The sequence below is a fragment of the Chiloscyllium plagiosum genome, unplaced genomic scaffold (assembly GCF_037043375.1).
Source record: "Chiloscyllium plagiosum isolate Xiang-an unplaced genomic scaffold, Cpla_swu_hap1 HiC_scaffold_21, whole genome shotgun sequence".
Classification (NCBI taxonomy): Eukaryota; Metazoa; Chordata; class Chondrichthyes; order Orectolobiformes; family Hemiscylliidae; genus Chiloscyllium; species Chiloscyllium plagiosum.
Genome location: NW_028270159.1, coordinates 53,714,126 through 53,740,928, shown reverse-complemented (window position 1 = coordinate 53,740,928; position 26,803 = coordinate 53,714,126). Strand labels below are relative to the sequence as shown.

At 59.1% G+C, this 26,803-nt stretch overlaps 1 protein-coding gene across 1 annotated transcript in view; it reads right to left on the bottom strand.

The window, feature by feature from the left end:
• LOC122564698 (ectonucleoside triphosphate diphosphohydrolase 2-like) overlaps positions 1-26,803 on the bottom strand; it is a 205,332-nt gene that overhangs the window by 59,729 nt on the left and 118,800 nt on the right. Inside the window, exon 4 of the mRNA XM_087998576.1 lies at positions 7,332-7,491. Within this exon, the coding sequence (XP_087854702.1) occupies positions 7,332-7,491 (160 nt within the window). The remainder of the gene's footprint in view (positions 1-7,331; positions 7,492-26,803) is intronic.

Here is a 26,803-nt window from a genome sequence, read left to right as displayed (position 1 = left end):
TCTCCCTCTCCCTGTCCCTCTTTCTCTCCCTGTCCCTCTCCCTCTCCCTCTCCCTCTCCCTGTCCCTCTCCCTGACCCTCTCCCTCTCCCTCTCCCTCTCCCTCTCCCTGTCCCTCTCCCTGTCCCTCTCCCTCTATCTCTCCCTCTCCCTCTCCCTGTCCCTCTCCCTCCCCCTCTCCCTGTCCCTCTCCCTGTCCCTCTCCTTCTCCCTCTCCCTCTCCCTCTCCCTCTCCCTGTCCCTCTCCCTGTCCCTCTCCCTCTACCTCTCCCTCTCCCTCTCCCTGTCCCTCTCCCTCTCCATCTCCCTGTCCCTCTCCCTCCCCTCTCCCTCTCCCTGACCCTCTCCCTCTCCCTCTCCCTGTCCCTGTCCCTGTCCCTCTCCCTGTCCCTCTTCTTCTCCCTGTCCCTCTCCCTCTCCCTGTCCCTCTCCCTCTCCCTCTCCCTGTCCCTCTCCCTGTCCCTCTCCCTCTCCCTCTCCCTCTCGCTCTCCCTGTCCCTCTCCCTCTCCCTCTCCCTCTCCCTCTCCCTGTCCCTCTCCCTGTCCCTCTTCTTCTCCCTGTCCCTCTCCCTGTCCCTCTCCCTGTCCCTCTCCCTCTCCCTCTCCCTCTCCCTGACCCTCTCCCTCTCCCTCTCCCTGTCCCGGTCCCTCTCCCTGTCCCTCTCCCTCTCCCACTCCCTGTCCCTCTCCCTGACCCTCTCCCTCTCCCTCTCCCTGTCCCTCTTTCTCTCCCTGTCCCTCTCCCTCTCCCTCTCCCTGTCCCTCTCCCTGACCCTCTCCCTCTCCCTCTCCCTGTCCCGGTCCCTCTCCCTGTCACTCTCCCTGTCCCTCTCCCTTTTCCTCTCCCAGTCCCTCTCCCTGTCCTCCTCCCTCTCCCTCTCCCTGTCCTTCTCCCTGTCCTTCTCCCTCTCCCTGTCCCTGTCCATCTCCCGGTCCTTCTCCCTCTCCCTCTCCCAGTCCCTCTCCCTGTCTCGGTCCCACTCCCTCTCTCTCTCTCCATCTCCCTATCCCTGTCCCTCTTTCTCTCCCTGTCCCTCTCCCACTCCCTGTCCCTGACCCTCTCCCTTTCCCTCTCCCTTTCCCTCTCCCTCTCCCTCTCCCTCTCCCTGTCCCTCTCCCTCTCCCTGACCCTCTCCTTCTCCCTGTCCCTCTCCCTGTCCCTCTCCCTGTCCCTCTCCTTCTCCCTGTCCCTCTCCCTCTCCCTGTCCCTCTCCCTCTCCCTCTCCCTGTCCCTCTCCCTGTCCCTCTCCCTCTACCTCTCCCTCTCCCTATCCCTCTCCCTCTCCCTGTCCCTCTCCCTCTCCCTGTCCCTGACCCTCTCCCTTTCCCTCTCCCTTTCCCTTTCCCTCTCCCTCTCCCTCTCCCTGTCCCTGTCCCTTTCCCTGTCCCTGTCCCTCTCCCTGTCCCTGTCCCTCTCTCTCTCCCTCTCCCTGTCCCTCTCCCTTTTCCTCTCCCAGTCCCTCTCCCTCTCCCTGTCCTTCTCCCTCTCCCTCTCCCTGTCCCTCTCCCTGTCCTTCTCCCACTCCCTCTCCCTGTCCCTCTCCCTGTCCCTCTCCCTGTCCTTCTCCCTCTCCCTGTCCCTGTCCATCTCCCGGTCCTTCTCCCTCTCCCTCTCCCTGTCCCTCTCCCTGTCCTTCTCCCACTCCCTCTCCCTGTCCCTCTCCCTGTCCCTCTCCCTCTCCCTGTCCCTCTGCCTCTCCCTGTCCCACTCCCTGTCCCTCTCCCTGTCCCTTTCCCTGTCCCTCTCCCTCTCCCTGACCCTGACCCTCTCCCTTTCCCTTTCCCTTTCCCTCTCCCTCTCCCTGACCCCGACCCTCTCCCTGTCCCTCTCCCTCCCCCTCTCCCTGTCCCTCTCCCTGTCCCTCTCCTTCTCCCTCTGCCTCTCCCTCTCCCTGACCCTCTCCTTCTCCTTCTCCCTGTCCCTCTCCCTGTCCCTGTCCCTGTCCCTCTCCCTGTCCCTCTCCCTCTCCTCTCCCTGTCCCTCTCCCTGTCCCTCTCCCTCTCCCTCTCGCTCTCGCTCTCCCTGTCCCTCTCCCTCTCCCTCTCCCTCTCCCTCTCCCTCTCCCTGTCCCTCTCCCTGTCCCTCTCCTTCTCCCTGTCCCTCTCCCTGTCCCTCTCCCTGTCCCTCTCCCTCTCCCTCTCCCTCTCCCTGACCCTCTCCCTCTCCCTCTCCCTGTCCCGGTCCCTCTCCCTGTCCCTCTCCCTCTCCCACTCCCTGTCCCTCTCCCTGACCCTCTCCCTCTCCCTCTCCCTGTCCCTCTTTCTCTCCCTGTCCCTCTCCCTCTCCCTCTCCCTGTCCCTCTCCCTGTCCTTCTCCCTCTCCCTGTCCCTGTCCATCTCCCGGTCCTTCTCCCTCTCCCTCTCCCTCTCCCTCTCCCTGTCCCTCTCCCTCTCCGTCTCCCTGTCCCTCTCCCTGTCCCTCTCCCTGTCCCTCTCCTTCTCCCTGTCGCTCTCCCAGTCCCTCTCCCTGTCTCGGTCCCACTCCCTCTCTCTCTCTCCATCTCCCTATCCCTGTCCCTCTTTCTCTCCCTGTCCCTCTCCCACTCCCTGTCCCTGTCCCTCTCCCTCTCCCTCTCCCTGTCCCTCTCCCTCTCCCTGACCCTCTCCTTCTCCCTGTCCCTCTCCCTGTCCCTCTCCCTGTCCCTCTCCTTCTCCCTGTCCCTCTCCCTCTCCCTGTCCCTCTCCCTCTCCCTCTCCCTGTCCCTCTCCCTGTCCCTCTCCCTCTCCCTCTCCCTGTCCCTGACCCTCTCCCTTTCCCTCTCCCTTTCCCTTTCCCTCTCCCTCTCCCTCTCCCTGTCCCTCTCCCTTTTCCTCTCCCTGTCCCTCTCCCTGTCCCTCTCCCTCTCCCTGTCCTTCTCCCTCTCCCTCTCCCTGTCCCTCTCCCTGTCCTTCTCCCTCTCCCTGTCCCTGTCCCTCTCCCTGTCCTTCTCCCTCTCCCTCTCCCTGTCCCTCTCCCTGTCCTTCTCCCACTCCCTCTCCCTGTCCCTCTCCCTGTCCCTCTCCCTCTCTCTCTCTCCATCTCCCTATCCCTCTCCCTCTCCCTGACCCTCTCCTTCTCCCTGTCCCACTCCCTGTCCCTCTCCCTGTCCCTCTCCCTGTCCCTCTGCCTCTACCTCTCCCTCTCCCTATCCCTCTCCCTGTCCCTCTCCCTGTCCCTCTCCCTGTCCCTCTGCCTCTACCTCTCCCTCTCCCTATCCCTCTCCCTGTCCCTCTCCCTCTCCCTGACCCTGACCCTCTCCCTTTCCCTTTCCCTCTCCCTCTTCCTGACCCTGACCCTCTCCCTGTCCCTCTCCCTCCCCCTCTCCCTGTCCCTCTCCCTGTCCCTCTCCTTCTCCCTCTCCCTCTCCCTCTCCCTCTCCCTGTCCCTCTCCCTCCCCTTCTCCCTCTCCCTCTCCCTCTCCCTCTCCCTCTCCCTGTCCCTCTCCCTCCCCCTCTGCCTGTCCCTCTCCTTCTCCCTCTCCCTCTCCCTCTCCCTGTCCCTCTCCTTCTCCCTCTCCCTCTCCCTCTCCCTCTCCCTCTCCTTCTCCCTGTCCCTCTCCCTCCCCCTCTCCCTCTCCCTCTCCCTGTCCCTCTCCCTGTCACTCTCCCTCTACCTCTCCCTCTCCCTCTCCCTGTCCCTCTCCCTCTCCCTCTCCCTCTCCCTCTCCCTGTCCTTCTCCCTGTCTCTCTCCTTCTCCCTGTCCCTCTCCCTGTCCCTCTCCCTGTCCCTCTCCCTGACCCTCTCCCTCTCCCTCTCCTTCTCCCTCTACCTCTCCCTCTCCCTCTCCCTGTCCCTCTCCCTCTCCCTCTCCCTCTCGCTCTCCCTGTCCCTCTCCCTCTCCCTCTCCCTCTCCCTCTCCCTGTCCCTCTCCCTGTCCCTCTCCTTCTCCCTCTCCCTCTCCCTCTCCCTGTCCCTCTCCCTGTCCCTCTCCTTCTCCCTGTCCCTCTCCCTGTCCCTCTCCCTGTCCCTCTCCCTGTCCCGGTCCCTCTCCCTGTCCCTCTCCCTCTTGCACTCCCTGTCCCTCTCCCTGACCCTCTCCCTCTCCCTCTCCCTGTCCCTCTTTCTCTCCCTGTCCCTCTCCCTCTCCCTCTCCCTCTCCCTCTCCCTGTCCCGGTCCCTCTCCCTGTCACTCTCCCTGTCCCTCTCCCTTTTCCTCTCCCAGTCCCTCTCCCTGTCCTCCTCCCTCTCCCTCTCCCTGTCCCTCTCCCTGTCCTTCTCCCTCTCCCTGTCCCTGTCCATCTCCCTGTCCTTCTCCCTCTCCCTCTCCCTGTCCCTCTCCCTGTCCCTCTCCCTCTCCGTCTCCCTGTCCCTCTCCTTCACCCTGTCGCTCTCCCAGTCCCTCTCCCTGTCTCGGTCCCACTCCCTCTCTCTCTCTCCATCTCCCTATCCCTGTCCCTCTTTCTCTCCCTGTCCCTCTCCCACTCCCTGTCCCTGACCCTCTCCCTTTCCCTCTCCCTTTCCCTCTCCCTCTCCCTCTCCCTGTCCCTCTCCCTCTCCCTGACCCTCTCCTTCTCCCTGTCCCTCTCCCTGTCCCTCTCCCTGTCCCTCTCCTTCTCCCTGTCCCTCTCCCTCTCCCTGTCCCTCTCCCTCTCCCTCTCCCTGTCCCTCTCCCTGTCCCTTTCCCTCTCCCTCTCCCTCTCCCTGTCCCTGTCCCTCTCCCTGTCCCTGTCCCTCTCCCTGTCCCTGTCCCTCTCCCTCTCCCTCTCCCTGTCCCTCTCCCTTTTCCTCTCCCAGTCCCTCTCCCTCTCCCTGTCCTTCTCCCTCTCCCTCTCCCTGTCCCTCTCCCTGACGCTCTCCCTCTCCCTCTCCCTGTCCCGGTCCCTCTCCCTGTCCCTCTCCCTCTCCCTCTCCCTGTCCCTCTTTCTCTCCCTGTCCCTCTCCCTCTCCCTCTCCCTCTCCCTCTCCCTGTCCCGGTCCCTCTCCCTGTCCCTCTCCCTGTCCCTCTCCCTCTCCCTCTCCCTGTCCCTCTCCCTGTCCCTCTCCCTCTACCTCTCCCTCTCCCTATCCCTCTCCCTCTCCCTGTCCCTCTCCCTCTCCCTGTCCCTGACCCTCTCCCTTTCCCTTTCCCTCTCCCTCTCCCTCTCCCTGTCCCTGTCCCTCTCCCTGTCGCTGTCCCTCTCCCTGTCCCTGTCCCTCTCCCTCTCCCTCTCCCTGTCCCTCTCCCTTTTCCTCTCCCAGTCCCTCTCCCTCTCCCTGTCCTTCTCCCTCTCCCTCTCCCTGTCCCTCTCCCTGTCCTTCTCCCTCTCCCTGTCCCTGTCCCTCTCCCTCTCCCTCTCCCTGTCCCTCTCCCTTTTCCTCTCCCAGTCCCTCTCCCTCTCCCTGTCCTTCTCCCTCTCCCTCTCCCTGTCCCTCTCCCGGTCCTTCTCCCACTCCCTCTCCCTGTCCCTCTCCCTGTCCTTCTCCCTCTCCCTCTCCCTGTCCCTCTCCCGGTCCTTCTCCCACTCCCTCTCCCTCTCCCACTCCCTGTCCCTCTGCCTCTACCTCTCCCTCTCCCTATCCCTCTCCCTGTCCCTCTCCCTCCCCCTCTCCCTGTCCCTCTCCCTGTCCCTCTCCTTCTCCCTCTCCCTGTCCCTCTCCCTCCCCGTCTCCCTCTCCCTCTCCCTGTCCCTCTCCTTCTCCCTCTCCCTCTCCCTCTCCCTCTCCCTCTCCCTCTCCCTGTCCCTCTCCCTCCCCCTCTCCCTGTCCCTCTCCTTCTCCCTCTCCCTCTCCCTCTCCCTGTCCCTCTCCTTCTCCCTCTCCCTCTCCCTCTCCCTCTCCCTGTCCCTCTCCCTCCCCCTCTCCCTCTCCCTCTCCCTGTCCCTCTCCCTGTCACTCTCCCTCTACCTCTCCCTCTCCCTCTCCCTGTCCCTCTCCCTCTCCCTCTCCCTCTCCCTGTCCCTCTCCTTCTCCCTGTCCCTCTCCCTGTCCCTCTCCCTCTCCCTGTCCCTCTTTCTCTCCCTGTCCCTCTCCCTCTCCCTCTCCCGGTCCCTCTCCCTCCCCCTCTCCCTGTCCCTCTCCTTCTCCCTCTACCTCTCCCTCTCCCTCTCCCTGTCCCTCTCCCTCTCCCTCTCCCTCTCCCTCTCCCTCCCCCTCTCCCTCTCCCTGACCCTCTCCTTCTCCCGGTCCCTCTCCCTATCCCTCTCCCTATCCCTCTCCCTCCCCCTCTCCCTCTCCCTGTCCCTCTCCCTCTCCCTCTCCCTGTCCCTCTCCCTCTCCCTCTCCCTGACCCTCTCCTTCTCCCGGTCCCTCTCCCTCTCCCTCTCCCTGTCCCTCTCCCTGTCCCTCTCCCTGTCCCTTTTCCTCTCCCTGGCCCTTTCCCTGACCCTCTCCCTCTCCCTCTTCCTGTCCCTGTCCCTCTCCCTCTCCAAGTCCCTCTCCCTCTCCCTGTCCCTCTCCCTGACCCTCTCCCTCTCCCTGTCCCTGTCCCTGTCCCTCTCCCCGTCCCTCTCCCTCTCCCTCTCCCTGTCCCTCTCCCTGTCCCTCTCCCTCTTCCTCTCCCTGTCCCTCTCCCTCTCCCTCTCCCTGTCCCTCTCCCTCTCCCTGTCCCTCTCCCTGTCCCTCTCCCTCTCCCTGACCCTCTCCCTCTCCCTGTCCCTCTCCCTGTCCCTCTCCCTCTCCCTGTCCCTCTCCCTGTCCCTCTCCCTCTCCCTGTCCCTCTCCCTCTCCCTCTCCCTCTCCCTCTCCCTATCCCTCTCCCTCTCCCTGTCCCTGTCCCTGACCCACTCCCTCTCCCTGTCCCTCTCCCTCTCCCTGTCCATCTCCCTCTCCCTGACCCTGTCCCTGACCCGCTCCCTCTCCCTGACCCGCTCCCTCTCCCTCTCCCTGTCCCTCTCCCTGTCCCTCTCCCCCTGAGCAGAGACATTGTTTCTGAGGAGTGATGGTTGACCTGACCTTGCAGTGGAGCCGAGTGCTGGATAAACAGAGAGAGGCTGGAGAGAGGTGTCCCTGGCCTGGTGGGTTGCTGTCCTTTTGAAGCAGTGAATCCACCCTATCCACATCTCTCATAATTGTATTCATTTCAATCACCTCCCCTTTCAATCCCCTCTGCTCAAGAAAAACATCCCCAGTCTATCCAATCTCTCTTTAGAACTGAAACTCTCCAGTCCAGGCAACATCCTGGTCAATCTCCTCTGCACCCTCTCCATGGTTGTCACAGCACACAATACTCTCACTGGGGGCTAAACAATTTGTTCCCAGGGGCAACTAAGGACAGGCAGCAGATGTTGTCCAATCTGCGAAGCCCATGCCCTGTGAACTACTAAATAAAGGTTACCCCACCAATGGTAACAGTGAAAGGGGCAGTCTGCATTTGGGGGGTGTGAGTCTCTGAGAGTTGGAATGTCTTTGTACTGACCTTCGTTTCTGCTGCCTTACCTTTACGAAGTTCTCCAGCAGGTAATTGGCTGTGACCCATCCAAAAACACCCTCCTCATTTCCTGTCAGGATCTTCGCTCCTTGGTAGTTAAACTTGTAGGATTTCAGAGAGGAAGCGATTGAGGCTAGGACTCCTTTGGTGGCTTCAGGATCAGTTAGGCTGCAGACAATACAGAAAGGCTGTTTAGTGGGTCTGGCCTGATAACTCTCAGGTCATGGAGCACCGTGAGTTAATCTGAAGAAATATCTCACAGTAGGAGGTGGGGGGTGGGGAGTGAGATGGATAGGAAGCTGTCCTACACTCCTACCCCATGAGAGATGACCCCTCCCACCAGGATCACATCACGGGTCCCTTCTACCTCCTACCGGACCTTCTGACTCAAGGGAATGTTACAAATGTAACCTCCTGACCAACCTCCCTCAGCTACAGCCCTTTCTGGACAGACTGGCTGTGCTGGGGTCCCTGCAGCTCCTTTCCTTCTCTGCCTGGGGCCAACAGTCGCTGAATGAATCACTCCCTGTTGTGGGGTCTCCTGCAGAGCTGACTGATTCACGACAATCCTCTAGTTCGTTTCCTCCCTCTGCCTTTATCTATCCCGGACTCTTCCTTGTCTTGTCTCTTTCGCACATCTTCCGCGATCTCACCTCTTCCTACATTGTACATCCATTCTCCATCTTTAGCTCTCATTTCCCCTCTCTCGCTGTTCACTCACCTCTCTTGTTCCTCATTCCACACCGTCCTGGTCCCTCCACCTTCCCTGTATCTTTCTCCCCCTTTGACCCCCCTCTGAGCTGACTGGACATTCTTCACTCCCTCCTCGGTCATGCTTTGTCCACCCTGTCACTTTCCCTAACCACTTCCTACTGCCCAGTTTAGTTTGGGATATTATTTACCCCTGAGTGCTCAGGTTCCAGCCCTTATAACTGTGACCCGTTGCCAATTCCCTCAATCAACGTGGATTGGAAACCTTCACCCTGTTCCCTCCTTGATCATCAGCTTCAAACATAATCTCTTCCTCTCCATCTTGTTGCCAAAGGGCTCTAACCACAGGGCACCCCTGCTGCACCGATTCCTCAATATCACCTTGGACGCTGCTTCACTCTGAACCGCACTGAGTGCCCACTGAGCACCCACTGAGCACCCACAGAGTGCCCACTGAGCACCCACTGAGCACCCACTGATCTCCCACTGAGCATCCACTGAGCACCCACTGATCTCCCACTGAGCACCCACTGAGCACCCACTGAGTAACCACTGATCTCCCACTGAGCACCCACTGAGCACCCACAGAGTGCCCACTGAGTACCCATTGAGCACCCACTGAGCACCCAGAGTGCCCACTGAGCACGCACTGAGCACCCACTGAGCACCCACTGATCACCCACTGATCTCCCACTGAGCACCCACTGATCTCCCACAGATCTCCCACTGAGTAACCATTGATCTCCCACTGAGCACCCTCTGAGCACCCACTGATTTCCTACTGAGCACCCACTGATCTCCCACTGAGCACCCACTGAGCACCCACTGAACACCCACTGATCTCCCACTGATCTCCCACTGATCTCCCACTGAGCACCCACTGAGTGCCCACTGATCTCCCACTGAGCACCCACTGAGCACCCACTGATCTCCCAATGATCTCCCACTGAGCACCCACTGAGCACCCACCGATCTCCCACTGAGCACCCACTGAGTGCCCACTGATCTCCCACTGAGCACCCACTGAGCACCCACTGATCTCCCACTGAGCACCCACTGAGTGCCCACTGATCTCCCACTGAGCACCCACTGAGTACACACTGAGCAACCACTGAGCACCCACTGATCTCCCACTGAGCACCCACTGAGCAACCACTGAGCACCCACTGATCTCCCACTGATCTCCCACTGATCTCCCACTGAGCACCCACTGAGCACCCACTGATCTCCCACTGAGCAGCCACTGAGCAACCACTGAGCACCCACTGATCTCCCACTGAGCACCCACTGAGCACCCACTGATCTCCCACTGAACTCCCACTGAGTAACCACTGATCTCCCACTGAGCACCCTCTGAGCACCCACTGATCTCCCACTGATCTCCCCGTGAGCACCCACTGAGCTCCCACTGAGCACCCACTGAACACCCACTGATCTCCTACTGATCTCCCACTGATCTCCCACTGAGCACCCACTGAGTGCCCACTGATCTCCCACTGAGCACCCACTGAGCACCCACTGATCTCCCACTGATCTCCCACTGAGCACCCACTGAGCACCCACTGATCTCCCACTGATCTCCCACTGAGCACCCACTGAGCACCCACTGATCTCCCACTGATCTCCCACTGAGCACCCACTGAGCACCCACTGATCTCCCACTGAGCACCCACTGAGCACCCACTGATCTCCCACTGAGCACCCACTGATCTCCCATTGATCTCCCACTGAGCACCCACTGAGCACCCACTGAGCACCCACTGAGTAACCACTGATCTCCCCGTGAGCACCCACTGAGCACCCACTGATCTCCCACTGAGCACCCACTGAGCACCCACTGAACACCCACTGATCTCCCACTGAGCACCCACTGAGCACCCACTGAGTGCCAACTGATCTCCCACTGAGCACCCACTGAGCACCCACTGATCTCCCACTGAGCACCCACTGAGTAACCACTGATCTCCCACTGAGCACCCACTGAGCACCCACTGAACACCCACTGATCTCCCACTGAGCACCCACTGAGCACCCACTGAGCACCCACTGATCTCCCACTGAGCACCCACTGAACACCCACTGATCTCCCACTGATCTCCCACTGAGCACCCACTGAGTGCCAACTGATCTCCCACTGAGCACCCACTGAGCACCCACTGATCTCCTACTGAGCACCCACTGAGCACCCACTGAGCACCCACTGATCTCCCACTGAGCACCCACTGAGCACCCACTGATCTCCCACTGAGCACCCACTGATCTCCCACTGAGCACCCACTGAGCACCCACTGAGTAACCACTGATCTCCCCGTGAGCACCCACTGAGCACCCACTGAGCACCCACTGAATACCCACTGATCTCCCACTGATCTCCCACTGAGCACCCACTGAGCACCCACTGATCTCCCACTGAGCACCCACTGATCTCCCACTGAGCACCCACTGATCTCCCACTGAGAACCCACTGAGCACCCACTCATCTCCCACTGAGCACCCACTGATCTCCCATTGATCTCCCACTGAAAACCCACTGAGCACCCACTGATCTCCCACTGAGCACCCACTGATCTCCCATTGATCTCCCACTGATCTCCCACTGAGCAACCACTGAGCACCCACTGAGTAACCACTGATCTCCCCGTGAGCACCCACTGAGCACCCACTGAGCACCCACTGAGCACCCACTGAACACCCACTGTTCTCCCACTGACCTCCCACTGATCTCCCACTGAACACCCACTGAGTGCCAACTGATCTCTCACTGAGCACCCACTGAGCACCCACTGATCTCCCACTGATCTCCCACTGAGCACCCACTGAGCACCCACTGATCTCCCACTGATCTCCCACTGAGCACCCACTGAGCACCCACTGATCTCCCACTGATCTCCCACTGAGCACCCACTGAGCACCCACTGATCTCCACTGATCTCCCACTGAAAACCCACTGAGCACCCACTGATCTCCCACTGAGCACCCACTGATCTCCCATTGATCTCCCACTGATCTCCCACGGAAAACCCACTGAGCACCCACTGATCTCCCACTGAGCACCCACTGATCTCCCACTGAGTACCAACTGAGCACCCACTGAGCACCCACTGATCTCCCACTGATCTCCCACTGATCTCCCACTGAGCACCCACTGATCTCCCACTGATCTCCCACTGATCTCCCACTGAACACCCACTGAGCACCCACAGATCTCCCACTGATCTCCCACTGATCTCCCACTGAGCACCCACTGAGTGCCCACTGATCTCCCACTGAGCACCCACTGATCTCCCACTGAGCACCCACTGAGCACCCACTGATCTCCCACTGAGCACCCACTGAGTAACCACTGAGCACCCACTGATCTCCCACTGAGCATCCACTGAGCACCAGCTGATCTCCCACTGAGCACTCACTGAGCACCCACTGAGCACCCAATGAGCACCCACTGATCTCCCACTGAGCACCCACTGATCTCCCACTGAGCACCCACTGAGCACCCACTGAGCATCCACTGATCTCCCACTGAGCACCCACTGATCTCCCACTGATCTCCCACTGATCTCCCACTGAGCACCCACTGATCTCCCACTGAGCACCCACTGATCTCCCACTGATCTCCCACTGAGCACCCACTGATCTCCCACTGAGTAACCACTGATCTCCCACTGAGCACCCACTGATCTCCCACTGAGTAACCACTGATCTCCCACTGAGCACCCACTGATCTCCCACTGAGCACTCACTGAGCACCCACTGATCTCCCACTGATCTCCCACTGAGTAACCACTGATCTCCCAATGAGCACCCTCTGAGCACCCACTGATCTCCCACTGATCTCCCCGTGAGCACCCACTGAGCTCCCACTGAGCACCCACTGAACACCCACTGATCTCCCACTGATCTCCCACTGATCTCCCACTGAGCACCCACTGAGTGCCAACTAATCTCCCACTGAGCACCCACTGAGCACCCACTGATTTCCCACTGATCTCCCACTGAGTGCCCACTGAGTACCCACTGAGCTCCCACTGAGCACCCACTGAACACCCACTGATCTCCCACTGATCTCCCACTGATCTCCCACTGAGCACCCACTGAGTGCCCACTGATCTCCCACTGAGCACCCACTGAGCACCCACTGATCTCCCACTGATCTCCCACTGAGCACCCACTGAGCACCCACTGATCTCCCACTGAGCACGCACTGAGCACCCACTGATCTCCCACTGATCTCCCACTGAGCACCCAGTGATCTCCCACTGACCACCCACTGATCTCCCATTGATCTCCCACAGATCTCCCACTGAGCACCCACTGAGCACCCACTGAGTAACCACTGATCTCCCCGTGAGCACCCACTGAGCACCCACTGAGCACCCACTGAACACCCACTGATCTCCCACTGATCTCCCACTGAGCACCCACTGAGTGCCAACTGATCTCCCACTGAGCACCCACTGAGGACCCACTGATCTCCCACTGATCTCCCACTGAGCACCCACTGAGCACCCACTGATCTCCCACTGATCTCCCACTGAGCACCCACTGAGCACCCACTGATCTCCCACTGATCTCCCACTGAGCACCCACTGAGCACCCACTGATCTCCACTGAGCACCCACTGAGCACCCACTGATCTCCCACTGAGCACCCACTGATCTCCCATTGATCTCCCACTGAGCACCCACTGAGCACCCACTGAGCACCCACTGAGTAACCACTGATCTCCCCGTGAGCACCCACTGAGCACCCACTGATCTCCCACTGAGCACCCACTGAGCACCCACTGAACACCCACTGATCTCCCACTGAGCACCCACTGAGCACCCACTGAGTGCCAACTGATCTCCCACTGAGCACCCACTGAGCACCCACTGATCTCCCACTGAGCACCCACTGAGTAACCACTGATCTCCCACTGAGCACCCACTGAGCACCCACTGAACACCCACTGATCTCCCACTGAGCACCCACTGAGCACCCACTGAGCACCCACTGATCTCCCACTGAGCACCCACTGAACACCCACTGATCTCCCACTGATCTCCCACTGAGCACTCACTGAGTGCCAACTGATCTCCCACTGAGCACCCACTGAGCACCCACTGATCTCCTACTGAGCACCCACTGAGCACCCACTGAGCACCCACTGATCTCCCACTGAGCACCCACTGAGCACCCACTGATCTCCCACTGAGCACCCACTGATCTCCCACTGAGCACCCACTGAGCACCCACTGAGTAACCACTGATCTCCCCGTGAGCACCCACTGAGCACCCACTGAGCACCCACTGAATACCCACTGATCTCCCACTGATCTCCCACTGAGCACCCACTGAGCACCCACTGATCTCCCACTGAGCACCCACTGATCTCCCACTGAGAACCCACTGAGCACCCACTCATCTCCCACTGAGCACCCACTGATCTCCCATTGATCTCCCACTGAAAACCCACTGAGCACCCACTGATCTCCCACTGAGCACCCACTGATCTCCCATTGATCTCCCACTGATCTCCCACTGAGCACCCACTGAGCACCCACTGAGTAACCACTGATCTCCCCGTGAGCACCCACTGAGCACCCACTGAGCACCCACTGAACACCCACTGTTCTCCCACTGACCTCCCACTGATCTCCCACTGAACACCCACTGAGTGCCAACTGATCTCTCACTGAGCACCCACTGAGCACCCACTGATCTCCCACTGAGCACCCACTGAGCACCCACTGATCTCCCACTGATCTCCCACTGAAAACCCACTGAGCACCCACTGATCTCCCACTGAGCACCCACTGATCTCCCATTGATCTCCCACTGATCTCCCACGGAAAACCCACTGAGCACCCACTGATCTCCCACTGAGCACCCACTGATCTCCCACTGAGTAACAACTGAGCACCCACTGAGCACCCACTGATCTCCCACTGATCTCCCACTGATCTCCCACTGAGCACCCACTGATCTCCCACTGATCTCCCACTGATCTCCCACTGAACACCCACTGAGCACCCACAGATCTCCCACTGATCTCCCACTGATCTCCCACTGAGCACCCACTGAGTGCCCACTGATCTCCCACTGAGCACCCACTGATCTCCCACTGAGCACCCACTGAGCACCCACTGATCTCCCACTGAGCACCCACTGAGTAACCACTGAGCACCCACTGATCTCCCACTGAGCATCCACTGAGCACCAGCTGATCTCCCACTGAGCACTCACTGAGCACCCACTGAGCACCCAATGAGCACCCACTGATCTCCCACTGAGCACCCACTGATCTCCCACTGAGCACCCACTGAGCACCCACTGAGCATCCACTGATCTCCCACTGAGCACCCACTGATCTCCCACTGATCTCCCACTGATCTCCCACTGAGCACCCACTGATCTCCCACTGAGCACCCACTGATCTCCCACTGATCTCCCACTGAGCACCCACTGATCTCCCACTGAGTAACCACTGATCTCCCACTGAGCACCCACTGATCTCCCACTGAGTAACCACTGATCTCCCACTGAGCAACCACTGAGCACCCACTGATCTCCCACTGAGCACTCACTGAGCACCCACTGATCTCCCACTGATCTCCCACTGAGTAACCACTGATCTCCCAATGAGCACCCTCTGAGCACCCACTGATCTCCCACTGATCTCCCCGTGAGCACCCACTGAGCTCCCACTGAGCACCCACTGAACACCCACTGATCTCCCACTGATCTCCCACTGATCTCCCACTGAGCACCCACTGAGTGCCAACTAATCTCCCACTGAGCACCCACTGAGCACCCACTGATTTCCCACTGATCTCCCACTGAGTGCCCACTGAGTACCCACTGAGCTCCCACTGAGCACCCACTGAACACCCACTGATCTCCCACTGATCTCCCACTGATCTCCCACTGAGCACCCACTGAGTGCCCACTGATCTCCCACTGAGCACCCACTGAGCACCCACTGATCTCCCACTGATCTCCCACTGAGCACCCACTGAGCACCCACTGATCTCCCACTGATCTCCCACTGAGCACGCACTGAGCACCCACTGATCTCCCACTGATCTCCCACTGAGCACCCAGTGATCTCCCACTGACCACCCACTGATCTCCCATTGATCTCCCACAGATCTCCCACTGAGCACCCACTGAGCACCCACTGAGTAACCACTGATCTCCCCGTGAGCACCCACTGAGCACCCACTGAGCACCCACTGAACACCCACTGATCTCCCACTGATCTCCCACTGAGCACCCACTGAGTGCCAACTGATCTCCCACTGAGCACCCACTGAGCACCCACTGATCTCCCACTGAGCACCCACTGAACACCCACTGAGCACCCACTGATCTCCCACTGAGCGCCCACTGAGTAACCACTGAGCACCCACTGATCTCCCACTGATCTCCCACAGAGCACCCACTGAGCACCCACTGATCTCCCACTGAGTAACCACTGATCTCCCACTGAGCACCCTCTGTGCACCCACTGATCTCCCACTGAGCACCCACTGAGCACCCACTGATCTCCCACTGAGCACCCACTGAGCACCCACTGAGTAACCACTGATCTCCCCGTGAGCACCCACTGAGCACCCACTGATCTCCCACTGATCTCCCACTGAGCACCCACTGAGCACCCACTGAGCACCCACTGATCTCCCACTGAGCACCCACTGAGCACCCAATGAGCACCCACTGATCTCCCACTGAGCACCCACTGATCTCCCACTGAGCACCCACTGAGCACCCACTGAGCATCCACTGATCTCCCACTGAGCACCCACTGATCTCCCACTGAGCACCCACTGATCTCCCACTGATCTCCCACTGAGCACCCACTGATCTCCCACTGAGTAACCACTGATCTCCCACTGAGCACCCACTGATCTCCCACTGAGTAACCACTGATCTCCCACTGAGCAACCACTGAGCACCCACTGAGCAACCACTGATCTCCCACTGAGCACTCACTGAGCACCCACTGATCTCCCACTGATCTCCCACTGAGTAACCACTGATCTCCCAATGAGCACCCTCTGAGCACCCACTGATCTTCCACTGATCTCCCCGTGAGCACCCACTGAGCTCCCACTGAACACCCACTGATCTCCCACTGAGCACCCACTGAGCACCCACTGAGTGCCAACTGATCTCCCACTGAGCACCCACTGATCACCCACTGATCTCCCACTGAGCACCCACTGAGCACCCACTGAGTAACCACTGATCTCCCACTGAGCACCCACTGAGCACCCACTGAACACCCACTGATCTCCCACTGAGCACCCACTGAGCACCCACTGAGCACCCACTGATCTCCCACTGAGCACCCACTGAACACCCACTGATCTCCCACTGATCTCCCACTGAGCACCCACTGAGTGCCAACTGATCTCCCACTGAGCACCCACTGAGCACCCACTGATCTCCTACTGAGCACCCACTGAGCACCCACTGAGCACCCACTGATCTCCCACTGAGCACCCACTGAGCACCCACTGATCTCCCACTGAGCACCCACTGATCTCTCACTGAGCACCCACTGAGCACCCACTGAGTAACCACTGATCTCCCCGTGAGCACCCACTGAGCACCCACTGAGCACCCACTGAATACCCACTGATCTCCCACTGATCTCCCACTGAGCACCCACTGAGCACCCACTGATCTCCCACTGAGCACCTACTGATCTCCCACTGAGCACCCACTGATCTCCCACTGAGAACCCACTGAGCACCCACTCATCTCCCACTGAGCACCCACTGATCTCCCATTGATCTCCCACTGAAAACCCACTGAGCACCCACTGATCTCCCACTGAGCACCCACTGATCTCCCATTGATCTCCCACTGATCTCCCACTGAGCACCCACTGAGCACCCACTGAGTAACCACTGATCTCCCCGTGAGCACCCACTGAGCACCCACTGAGCACCCACTGAACACCCACTGTTCTCCCACTGACCTCCCACTGATCTCCCACTGAACACCCACTGAGTGCCAACTGATCTCTCACTGAGCACCCACTGAGCACCCACTGATCTCCCACTGAGCACCCACTGAGCACCCACTGATCTCCCACTGATCTCCCACTGAAAACCCACTGAGCACCCACTGATCTCCCACTGAGCACCCACTGATCTCCCATTGATCTCCCACTGATCTCCCACGGAAAACCCACTGAGCACCCACTGATCTCCCACTGAGCACCCACTGATCTCCCACTGAGTACCAACTGTGCACCCACTGAGCACCCACTGATCTCCCACTGATCTCCCACTGATCTCCCACTGAGCACCCACTGATCTCCCACTGATCTCCCACTGATCTCCCACTGAACACCCACTGAGCACCCACAGATCTCCCACTGATCTCCCACTGATCTCCCACTGAGCACCCACTGAGTGCCCAATGATCTCCCACTGAGCACCCACTGATCTCCCACTGAGCACCCACTGAGCACCCACTGATCTCCCACTGAGCACCCACTGAGTAACCACTGAGCACCCACTGATCTCCCACTGAGCATCCACTGAGCACCAGCTGATCTCCCACTGGGCACTCACTGAGCACCCACTGAGCACCCAATGAGCACCCACTGATCTCCCACTGAGCACCCACTGATCTCCCACTGAGCACCCACTGAGCACCCACTGAGCATCCACTGATCTCCCACTGAGCACCCACTGATCTCCCACTGATCTCCCACTGATCTCCCACTGATCTCCCACTGAGCACCCACTGATCTCCCACTGATCTCCCACTGAGCACCCACTGATCTCCCACTGAGTAACCACTGATCTCCCACTGAGCACCCACTGATCTCCCACTGAGTAACCACTGATCTCCCACTGAGCAACCACTGAGCACCCACTGAGCACCCACTGATCTCCCACTGAGCACTCACTGAGCACCCACTGATCTCCCACTGATCTCCCACTGAGTAACCACTGATCTCCCAATGAGCACCCTCTGAGCACCCACTGATCTCCCACTGATCTCCCCGTGAGCACCCACTGAGCTCCCACTGAGCACCCACTGAACACCCACTGATCTCCCACTGATCTCCCACTGATCTCCCACTGAGCACCCACTGAGCTCCCACTGATCTCCCACTGAGTGCCCACTGAGTACCCACTGAGCTCCCACTGAGCACCCACTGATCTCCCACTGATCTCCCACTGATCTCCCACTGAGCACCCACTGAGCACCCACTGATTTCCCACTGATCTCCCACTGAGTGCCCACTGAATACCCACTGAGCTCCCACTGAGCACCCACTGAACACCCACTGATCTCCCACTGATCTCCCACTGATCTCCCACTGAGCACCCACTGAGTGCCCACTGATCTCCCACTGAGCACCCACTGAGCACCCACTGATCTCCCACTGATCTCCCACTGAGCACCCACTGAGCACCCACTGATCTCCCACTGATCTCCCACTGAGCACGCACTGAGCACCCACTGATCTCCCACTGATCTCCCACTGAGCACCCAGTGATCTCCCACTGACCACCCACTGATCTCCCATTGATCTCCCACAGATCTCCCACTGAGCACCCACTGAGCACCCACTGAGTAACCACTGATCTCCCCGTGAGCACCCACTGAGCACCCACTGAGCACCCACTGAACACCCACTGATCTCCCACTGATCTCCCACTGAGCACCCACTGAGTGCCAACTGATCTCCCACTGAGCACCCACTGAGCACCCACTGATCTCCCACTGAGCACCCACTGAACACCCACTGAGCACCCACTGATCTCCCACTGAGCACCCACTGAGTAACCACTGAGCACCCACTGATCTCCCACTGATCTCCCACAGAGCACCCACTGAGCACCCACTGATCTCCCACTGAGTAACCACTGATCTCCCACTGAGCACCCTCTGTGCACCCACTGATCTCCCACTGAGCACCCACTGAGCACCCACTGATCTCCCACTGAGCACCCACTGAGCACCCACTGAGTAACCACTGATCTCCCCGTGAGCACCCACTGAGCACCCACTGATCTCCCACTGATCTCCGACTGAGCACCCACTGAGCACCCACTGAGCACCCACTGATCTCCCACTGAGCACCCACTGAGCACCCAATGAGCACCCACTGATCTCCCACTGAGCACCCACTGATCTCCCACTGAGCACCCACTGAGCACCCACTGAGCATCCACTGATCTCCCACTGAGCACCCACTGATCTCCCACTGATCTCCCACTGATCTCCCACTGAGCACCCACTGATCTCCCACTGAGCACCCACTGATCTCCCACTGATCTCCCACTGAGCACCCACTGATCTCCCACTGAGTAACCACTGATCTCCCACTGAGCACCCACTGATCTCCCACTGAGTAACCACTGATCTCCCACTGAGCAACCACTGAGCACCCACTGAGCACCCACTGATCTCCCACTGAGCACTCACTGAGCACCCACTGATCTCCCACTGATCTCCCACTGAGTAACCACTGATCTCCCAATGAGCACCCTCTGAGCACCCACTGATCTTCCACTGATCTCCCCGTGAGCACCCACTGAGCTCCCACTGAGCACCCACTGAACACCCACTGATCTCCCACTGATCTCCCACTGATCTCCCACTGAGCACCCACTGAGTGCCAACTAATCTCCCACTGAGCACCCACTGAGCACCCACTGATTTCCCACTGATCTCCCACTGAGTGCCCACTGAGTACCCACTGAGCTCCCACTGAGCACCCACTGAACACCCACTGATCTCCCACTGATCTCCCACTGATCTCCCACTGAGCACCCACTGAGTGCCCACTGATCTCCCACTGAGCACCCACTGAGCACCCACTGATCTCCCACTGATCTCCCACTGAGCACCCACTGAGCACCCACTGATCTCCCACTGATCTCCCACTGAGCACCCACTGATCTCCCACTGACCACCCACTGATCTCCCATTGATCTCCCACTGATCTCCCACTGAGCACCCACTGAGCACCCACTGAGTAACCACTGATCTCCCCGTGAGCACCCACTGAGCACCCACTGAGCACCCACTGAACACCCACTGATCTCCCACTGATCTCCCACTGAGCACCCACTGAGTGCCAACTGATCTCCCACTGAGCACCCACTGAGCACCCACTGATCTCCCACTGAGCACCCACAGAACACCCACTGAGCACCCACTGATCTCCCACTGAGCACCCACTGAGTAACCACTGAGCACCCACTGATCTCCCACTGATCTCCCACAGAGCACCCACTGAGCACCCACTGATCTCCCACTGAGTAACCACTGACCTCCCACTGAGCACCCTCTGTGCACCCACTGATCTCCCACTGAGCACCCACTGAGCACCCACTGATCTCCCACTGAGCACCCACTGAGCACCCACTGAGTAACCACTGATCTCCCCGTGAGCACCCACTGAGCACCCACTGAGCACCCACTGAATACCCACTGATCTCCCACTGAGCACCCACTGAGTAACCACTGATCTCCCACTGAGCACCCACTGAACACCCACTGATCTCCCACTGAGCACCCACTGAGCACCCACTGAGTGCCAACTGATCTCCCACTGAGCACCCACTGAGCACCCACTGATCTCCCACTGAGCACCCACTGAGCACCCACTGAGCACCCACTGATCTCCCACTGAGCACCCACTGAACACCCACTGATCTCCCACTGATCTCCCACTGAGCACCCACTGAGTGCCAACTGATCTCCCACTGAGCACCCACTGAGCACCCACTGATCTCCCACTGAGCACCCACTGAGCACCCACTGAGCACCCACTGATCTCCCACTGAGCACCCTCTGAGCACCCACTGATCTCCCACTGAGCACCCACTGAGCACCCACTGATCTCCCACTGAGCACCCACTGAGCACCCACTGAGTAACCACTGATCTCCCCGTGAGCACCCACTGAGCACCCACTGAGCACCCACTGAATACCCACTGATCTCCCACAGATCTCCCACTGAGCACCCACTGAGCACCCACTGATCTCCCACTGAGCACCCACTGATCTCCCACTGAGAACCCACTGAGCACCCACTCATCTCCCACTGAGCACCCACTGATCTTCCATTGATCTCCCACTGAAAACCCACTGAGCACCCACTGATCTCCCACTGAGCACCCACTGATCTCCCACTGAGAACCCACTGAGCACCCACTCATCTCCCACTGAGCACCCACTGATCTTCCATTGATCTCCCACTGAAAACCCACTGAGCACCCACTGATCTCCCACTGAGCACCCACTGATCTCCCATTGATCTCCCACTGATCTCCCACTGAGCACCCACTGAGCACCCACTGAGTAACCACTGATCTCCCCGTGAGCACCCACTGAGCACCCACTGAGCACCCACTGAACACCCACTGTTCTCCCACTGACCTCCCACTGATCTCCCACTGAACACCCACTGACTGCCAACTGATCTCTCACTGAGCACCCACTGAGCACCCAATGATCTCCCACTGAGCACCCACTGAGCACCCACTGATCTCCCACTGATCTCCCACTGAAAACCCACTGAGCACCCACTGATCTCCCACTGAGCACCCACTGATCTCCCATTGATCTCCCACTGATCTCCCACGGAAAACCCACTGAGCACCCACTGATCTCCCACTGAGCACCCACTGATCTCCCACTGATCTCCCACTGATCTCCCACTGAGCACCCACTGATCTCCCACTGATCTCCCACTGATCTCCCACTGAACACCCACTGAGCACCCACAGATCTCCCACTGATCTCCCACTGATCTCCCACTGAGCACCCACTGAGCACCCACTGATCTCCCACTGAGCACCCACTGAGTAACCACTGAGCACCCACTGATCTCCCACTGAGCATCCACTGAGCACCCACTGAGTAACCACTGAGCACCCACTGAACTCCCATTGATCTCCCACTGAGCACCCACTGATCTCCCACTGATCTCCCACTGATCTCCCATTGATCTCCCACTGATCTCCCACTGAACACCCACTGAGCACCCACTGATCTCCCACTGATCTCCCACTGAGCACCAACTGAGCACCCACTGAGTACCCACTGATCTCCCACTGATCTCCCACTGAGCAACCACTGATCTCCCACTGATCTCCCACTGAACACCCACTGAGCACCCACAGATCTCCCACTGATCTCCCACTGAGCAACCACTGATCTCCCACTGATCTCCCACTGAGCACCCACTGAGCACCCACTGAGCACCCACTGATCTCCCACTGAGCACCCACTGAGCACCCAATGAGCACCCACTGATCTCCCACTGAGCACCCACTGATCTCCCACTGAGCACCCACTGAGCACCCACTGAGCATCCACTGATCTCCCACTGAGCACCCACTGATCTCCCACTGATCTCCCACTGATCTCCCACTGAGCACCCACTGATCTCCCACTGATCTCCCACTGAGCACCCACTGATCTCCCACTGAGTAACCACTGATCTCCCACTGAGCACCCACTGATCTCCCACTGAGTAACCACTGATCTCCCACTGAGCAACCACTGAGCACCCACTGAGCACCCACTGATCTCCCACTGAGCACTCACTGAGCACCCACTGATCTCCCACTGAGTAACCACTGATCTCCCAATGAGCACCCTCTGAGCACCCACTGATCTTCCACTGATCTCCCCGTGAGCACCCACTGAGCTCCCACTGAGCACCCACTGAACACCCACTGATCTCCCACTGATCTCCCACTGATCTCCCACTGAGCACCCACTGAGTGCCAACTAATCTCCCACTGAGCACCCACTGAGCACCCACTGATTTCCCACTGATCTCCCACTGAGTGCCCACTGAGTACCCACTGAGCTCCCACTGAGCACCCACTGAACACCCACTGATCTCCCACTGATCTCCCACTGATCTCCCACTGAGCACCCACTGAGTGCCCACTGATCTCCCACTGAGCACCCACTGAGCACCCACTGATCTCCCACTGATCTCCCACTGAGCACCCACTGATCTCCCACTGATCTCCCACTGAGCACCCACTGAGCACCCACTGATCTCCCACTGATCTCCCACTGAGGACCCACTGATCTCCCACTGACCACCCACTGATCTCCCATTGATCTCCCACTGATCTCCCACTGAGCACCCACTGAGCACCCACTGAGTAACCACTGATCTCCCCGTGAGCACCCACTGAGCACCCACTGAGCACCCACTGAACACCCACTGATCTCCCACTGATCTCCCACTGAGCACCCACTGAGTGCCAACTGATCTCCCACTGAGCACCCACTGAGCACCCACTGATCTCCCACTGAGCACCCACTGAACACCCACTGAGCACCCACTGATCTCCCACTGAGCACCCACTGAGTAACCACTGAGCACCCACTGATCTCCCACTGATCTCCCACAGAGCACCCACTGAGCACCCACTGATCTCCCACTGAGTAACCACTGATCTCCCACTGAGCACCCTCTGTGCACCCACTGATCTCCCACTGAGCACCCACTGAGCACCCACTGATCTCCCACTGAGCACCCACTGAGCACCCACTGAGTAACCACTGATCTCCCCGTGAGCACCCACTGAGCACCCACTGAGCACCCACTGAATACCCACTGATCTCCCACTGAGCACCCACTGAGTGCCCACTGATCTCCCACTGAGCACCCACTGAGCACCCACTGATCTCCCACTGAGCACCCACTGATCTCCCACTGAGAACCCACTGAGCACCCACCCATCTCCCACTGAGCACCCACTGATCTCCCATTGATCTCCCACTGAAAACCCACTGAGCACCCACTGATCTCCCACTGAGCACCCACTGATCTCCCATTGATCTCCCACTGATCTCCCACTGAGCACCCACTGAGCACCCACTGAGTAACCACTGATCTCCCCGTGAGCACCCACTGAGCACCCACTGAGCACCCACTGATCTCCCACTGAGCACCCACTGAGCACCCACTGATCTCCCACTGATCTCCCACTGAAAACCCACTGAGCACCCACTGATCTCCCACTGAGCACCCACTGATCTCCCATTGATCTCCCACTGATCTCCCACTGAAAACCCACTGAGCACCCACTGATCTCCCACTGAGCACCCACTGATCTCCCACTGAGTACCAACTGAGCACCCACTGAGCACCCACTGATCTCCCACTGATCTCCCACTGATCTCCCACTGAGCACCCACTGATCTCCCACTGATCTCCCACTGATCTCCCACTGAACACCCACTGAGCACCCACAGATCTCCCAGTGATCTCCCACTGAGCACCCACTGAGTGCCCACTGATCTCCCACTGAGCACCCACTGAGCACCCACTGATCTCCCACTGAGCACCCACTGATCTCCCACTGAGCACCCACTGATCTCCCACTGAGAACCCACTGAGCACCCACTCATCTCCCACTGAGCACCCACTGATCTCCCATTGATCTCCCACTGAAAACCCACTGAGCACCCACTGATCTCCCACTGACCACCCACTGATCTCCCATTGATCTCCCACTGATCTCCCACTGAGCACCCACTGAGTAACCACTGAGCACCCACTGAACACCCACTGATCTCCCACTGACCTCCCACTGATCTCCCACTGAACACCCACTGAGTGCCAACTGATCTCTCACTGAGCACCCACTGAGCACCCACTGATCTCCCACTGAGCACCCACTGAGCACCCACTGATCTCCCACTGATCTCCCACTGAAAACCCACTGAGCACCCACTGATCTCCCACTGAGCACCCACTGATCTCCCATTGATCTCCCACTGATCTCCCACTGAAAACCCACTGAGCACCCACTGATCTCCCACTGAGCACCCACTGATCTCCCACTGAGTACCAACTGAGCACCCACTGAGCACCCACTGATCTCCCACTGATCTCCCACTGATCTCCCACTGAGCACCCACTGATCTCCCACTGATCTCCCACTGATCTCCCACTGAACACCCACTGAGCACCCACAGATCTCCCACTGATCTCCCACTGAGCACCCACTGAGTGCCCACTGATCTCCCACTGAGCACCCACTGAGCACCCACTGATCTCCCACTGAGCACCCACTGAGCACCCACTGATCTCCCACTGAGCACCCACTGAGTAACCACTGAGCACCCACTGATCTCCCACTGAGCATCCACTGAGCACCCACTGATCTCCCACTGATCTCCCACTGAGCACCAACTGAGCACCCACTGATCTCCCACTGATCTCCCACTGAGCAACCACTGATCTCCCACTGATCTCCCACTGAGCACCAACTGAGCACCCACTGATCTCCCACTGATCTCCCACTGAGTGCCCACTGATCTCCCACTGATCTCCCACTGAGCACCCACTGAACTCCCATTGATCTCCCACTGAGCACCCACTGATCTCCCACTGAGCACCCACTGATCTCCCATTGATCTCCCACTGATCTCCCACTGAACACCCACTGAGCACCCACTGATCTCCCACTGATCTCCCACTGAGCACCAACTGAGCACCCACTGATCTCCCACTGATCTCCCACTGAGCAACCACTGATCTCGCACTGATCTCCCACTGAACACCCACTGAGCACCCACAGATCTCCCACTGATCTCCCACTGAGCAACCACTGATCTCCCACTGATCTCCCACTGAACACCCACTGAGCACCCACAGATCTCCCACTGATCTCCCACTGAGCAACCACTGATCTCCCACTGATCTCCCACTGAGCACCCAATGAGCACCCACTGATCTCCCACTGAGCACCCACTGATCTCCCACTGAGCACCCACTGAGCACCCACTGAGCATCCACTGATCTCCCACTGAGCACCCACTGATCTTCCACAGAGCACCCACTGATCTCCCACTGAGCAACCACTGATCTCCCACTGATCTCCCACTGATCTCCCACAGAGCACCCACTGATCTCCCACTGATCACCCACTGAGCACCCACTGAGCACCCACTGATCTCCACTGAGCACCCACTGAGCACCCACTGATCTCCACTGAGCACCCACTGAGTACACACTGATCACCCACTGAGCACCCACTGAGCACCCACTGATCTCCCACTGATCTCCCACTGATCTCCCACAGAGCACCCACTGAGCACCCACTGATCTCCCACAGAGCACCCACTGATCTCCCACTGAGCACCCACTGATCTCCCACTGATCTCCCACTGATCTCCCACAGAGCACCCACTGATCTCCCACTGATCACCCACTGAGCACCCACTGATCTCCCACTGATCTCCCACTGATCTCCCACAGAGCACCCACTGAGCACCCACTGAGCACCCAATGAGCACCCACTGATCTCCCACTGTGCACCCACTGAGTACCTACTGAGCACCCGCTGAGCTCCCACTGAGCACCCATTGAGCACCCAATGAGCACCCACTGATCTCCCACAGAGCACCCACTGAGTACCTACAGAGCACCCACTGATCTCCCACTGAGCACCCACTGAGCACCCACTGATCTCCCACTGAGCACCCACTGATCTCCCACTGAGCACCCACTGATCACCCACTGATCTCCCACAGAGCATCCACTGATCTCCCACTGAGCAACCACTGATCTCCCACTGATCTCCCACAGAGCACCCACTGATCTCCCACTGAGTACCCACTGAGCACCCACTGAGTACCCACTGATCTCCCACTGAGCACCCACTGATCTCCCACTGAGCACCCACTGAGAACCCACTGAGTACCCACTGAGCACCCACTGATCTCCCACTAAGCACCCACTGAGAACCCACTGATCTCCCACAGAGCA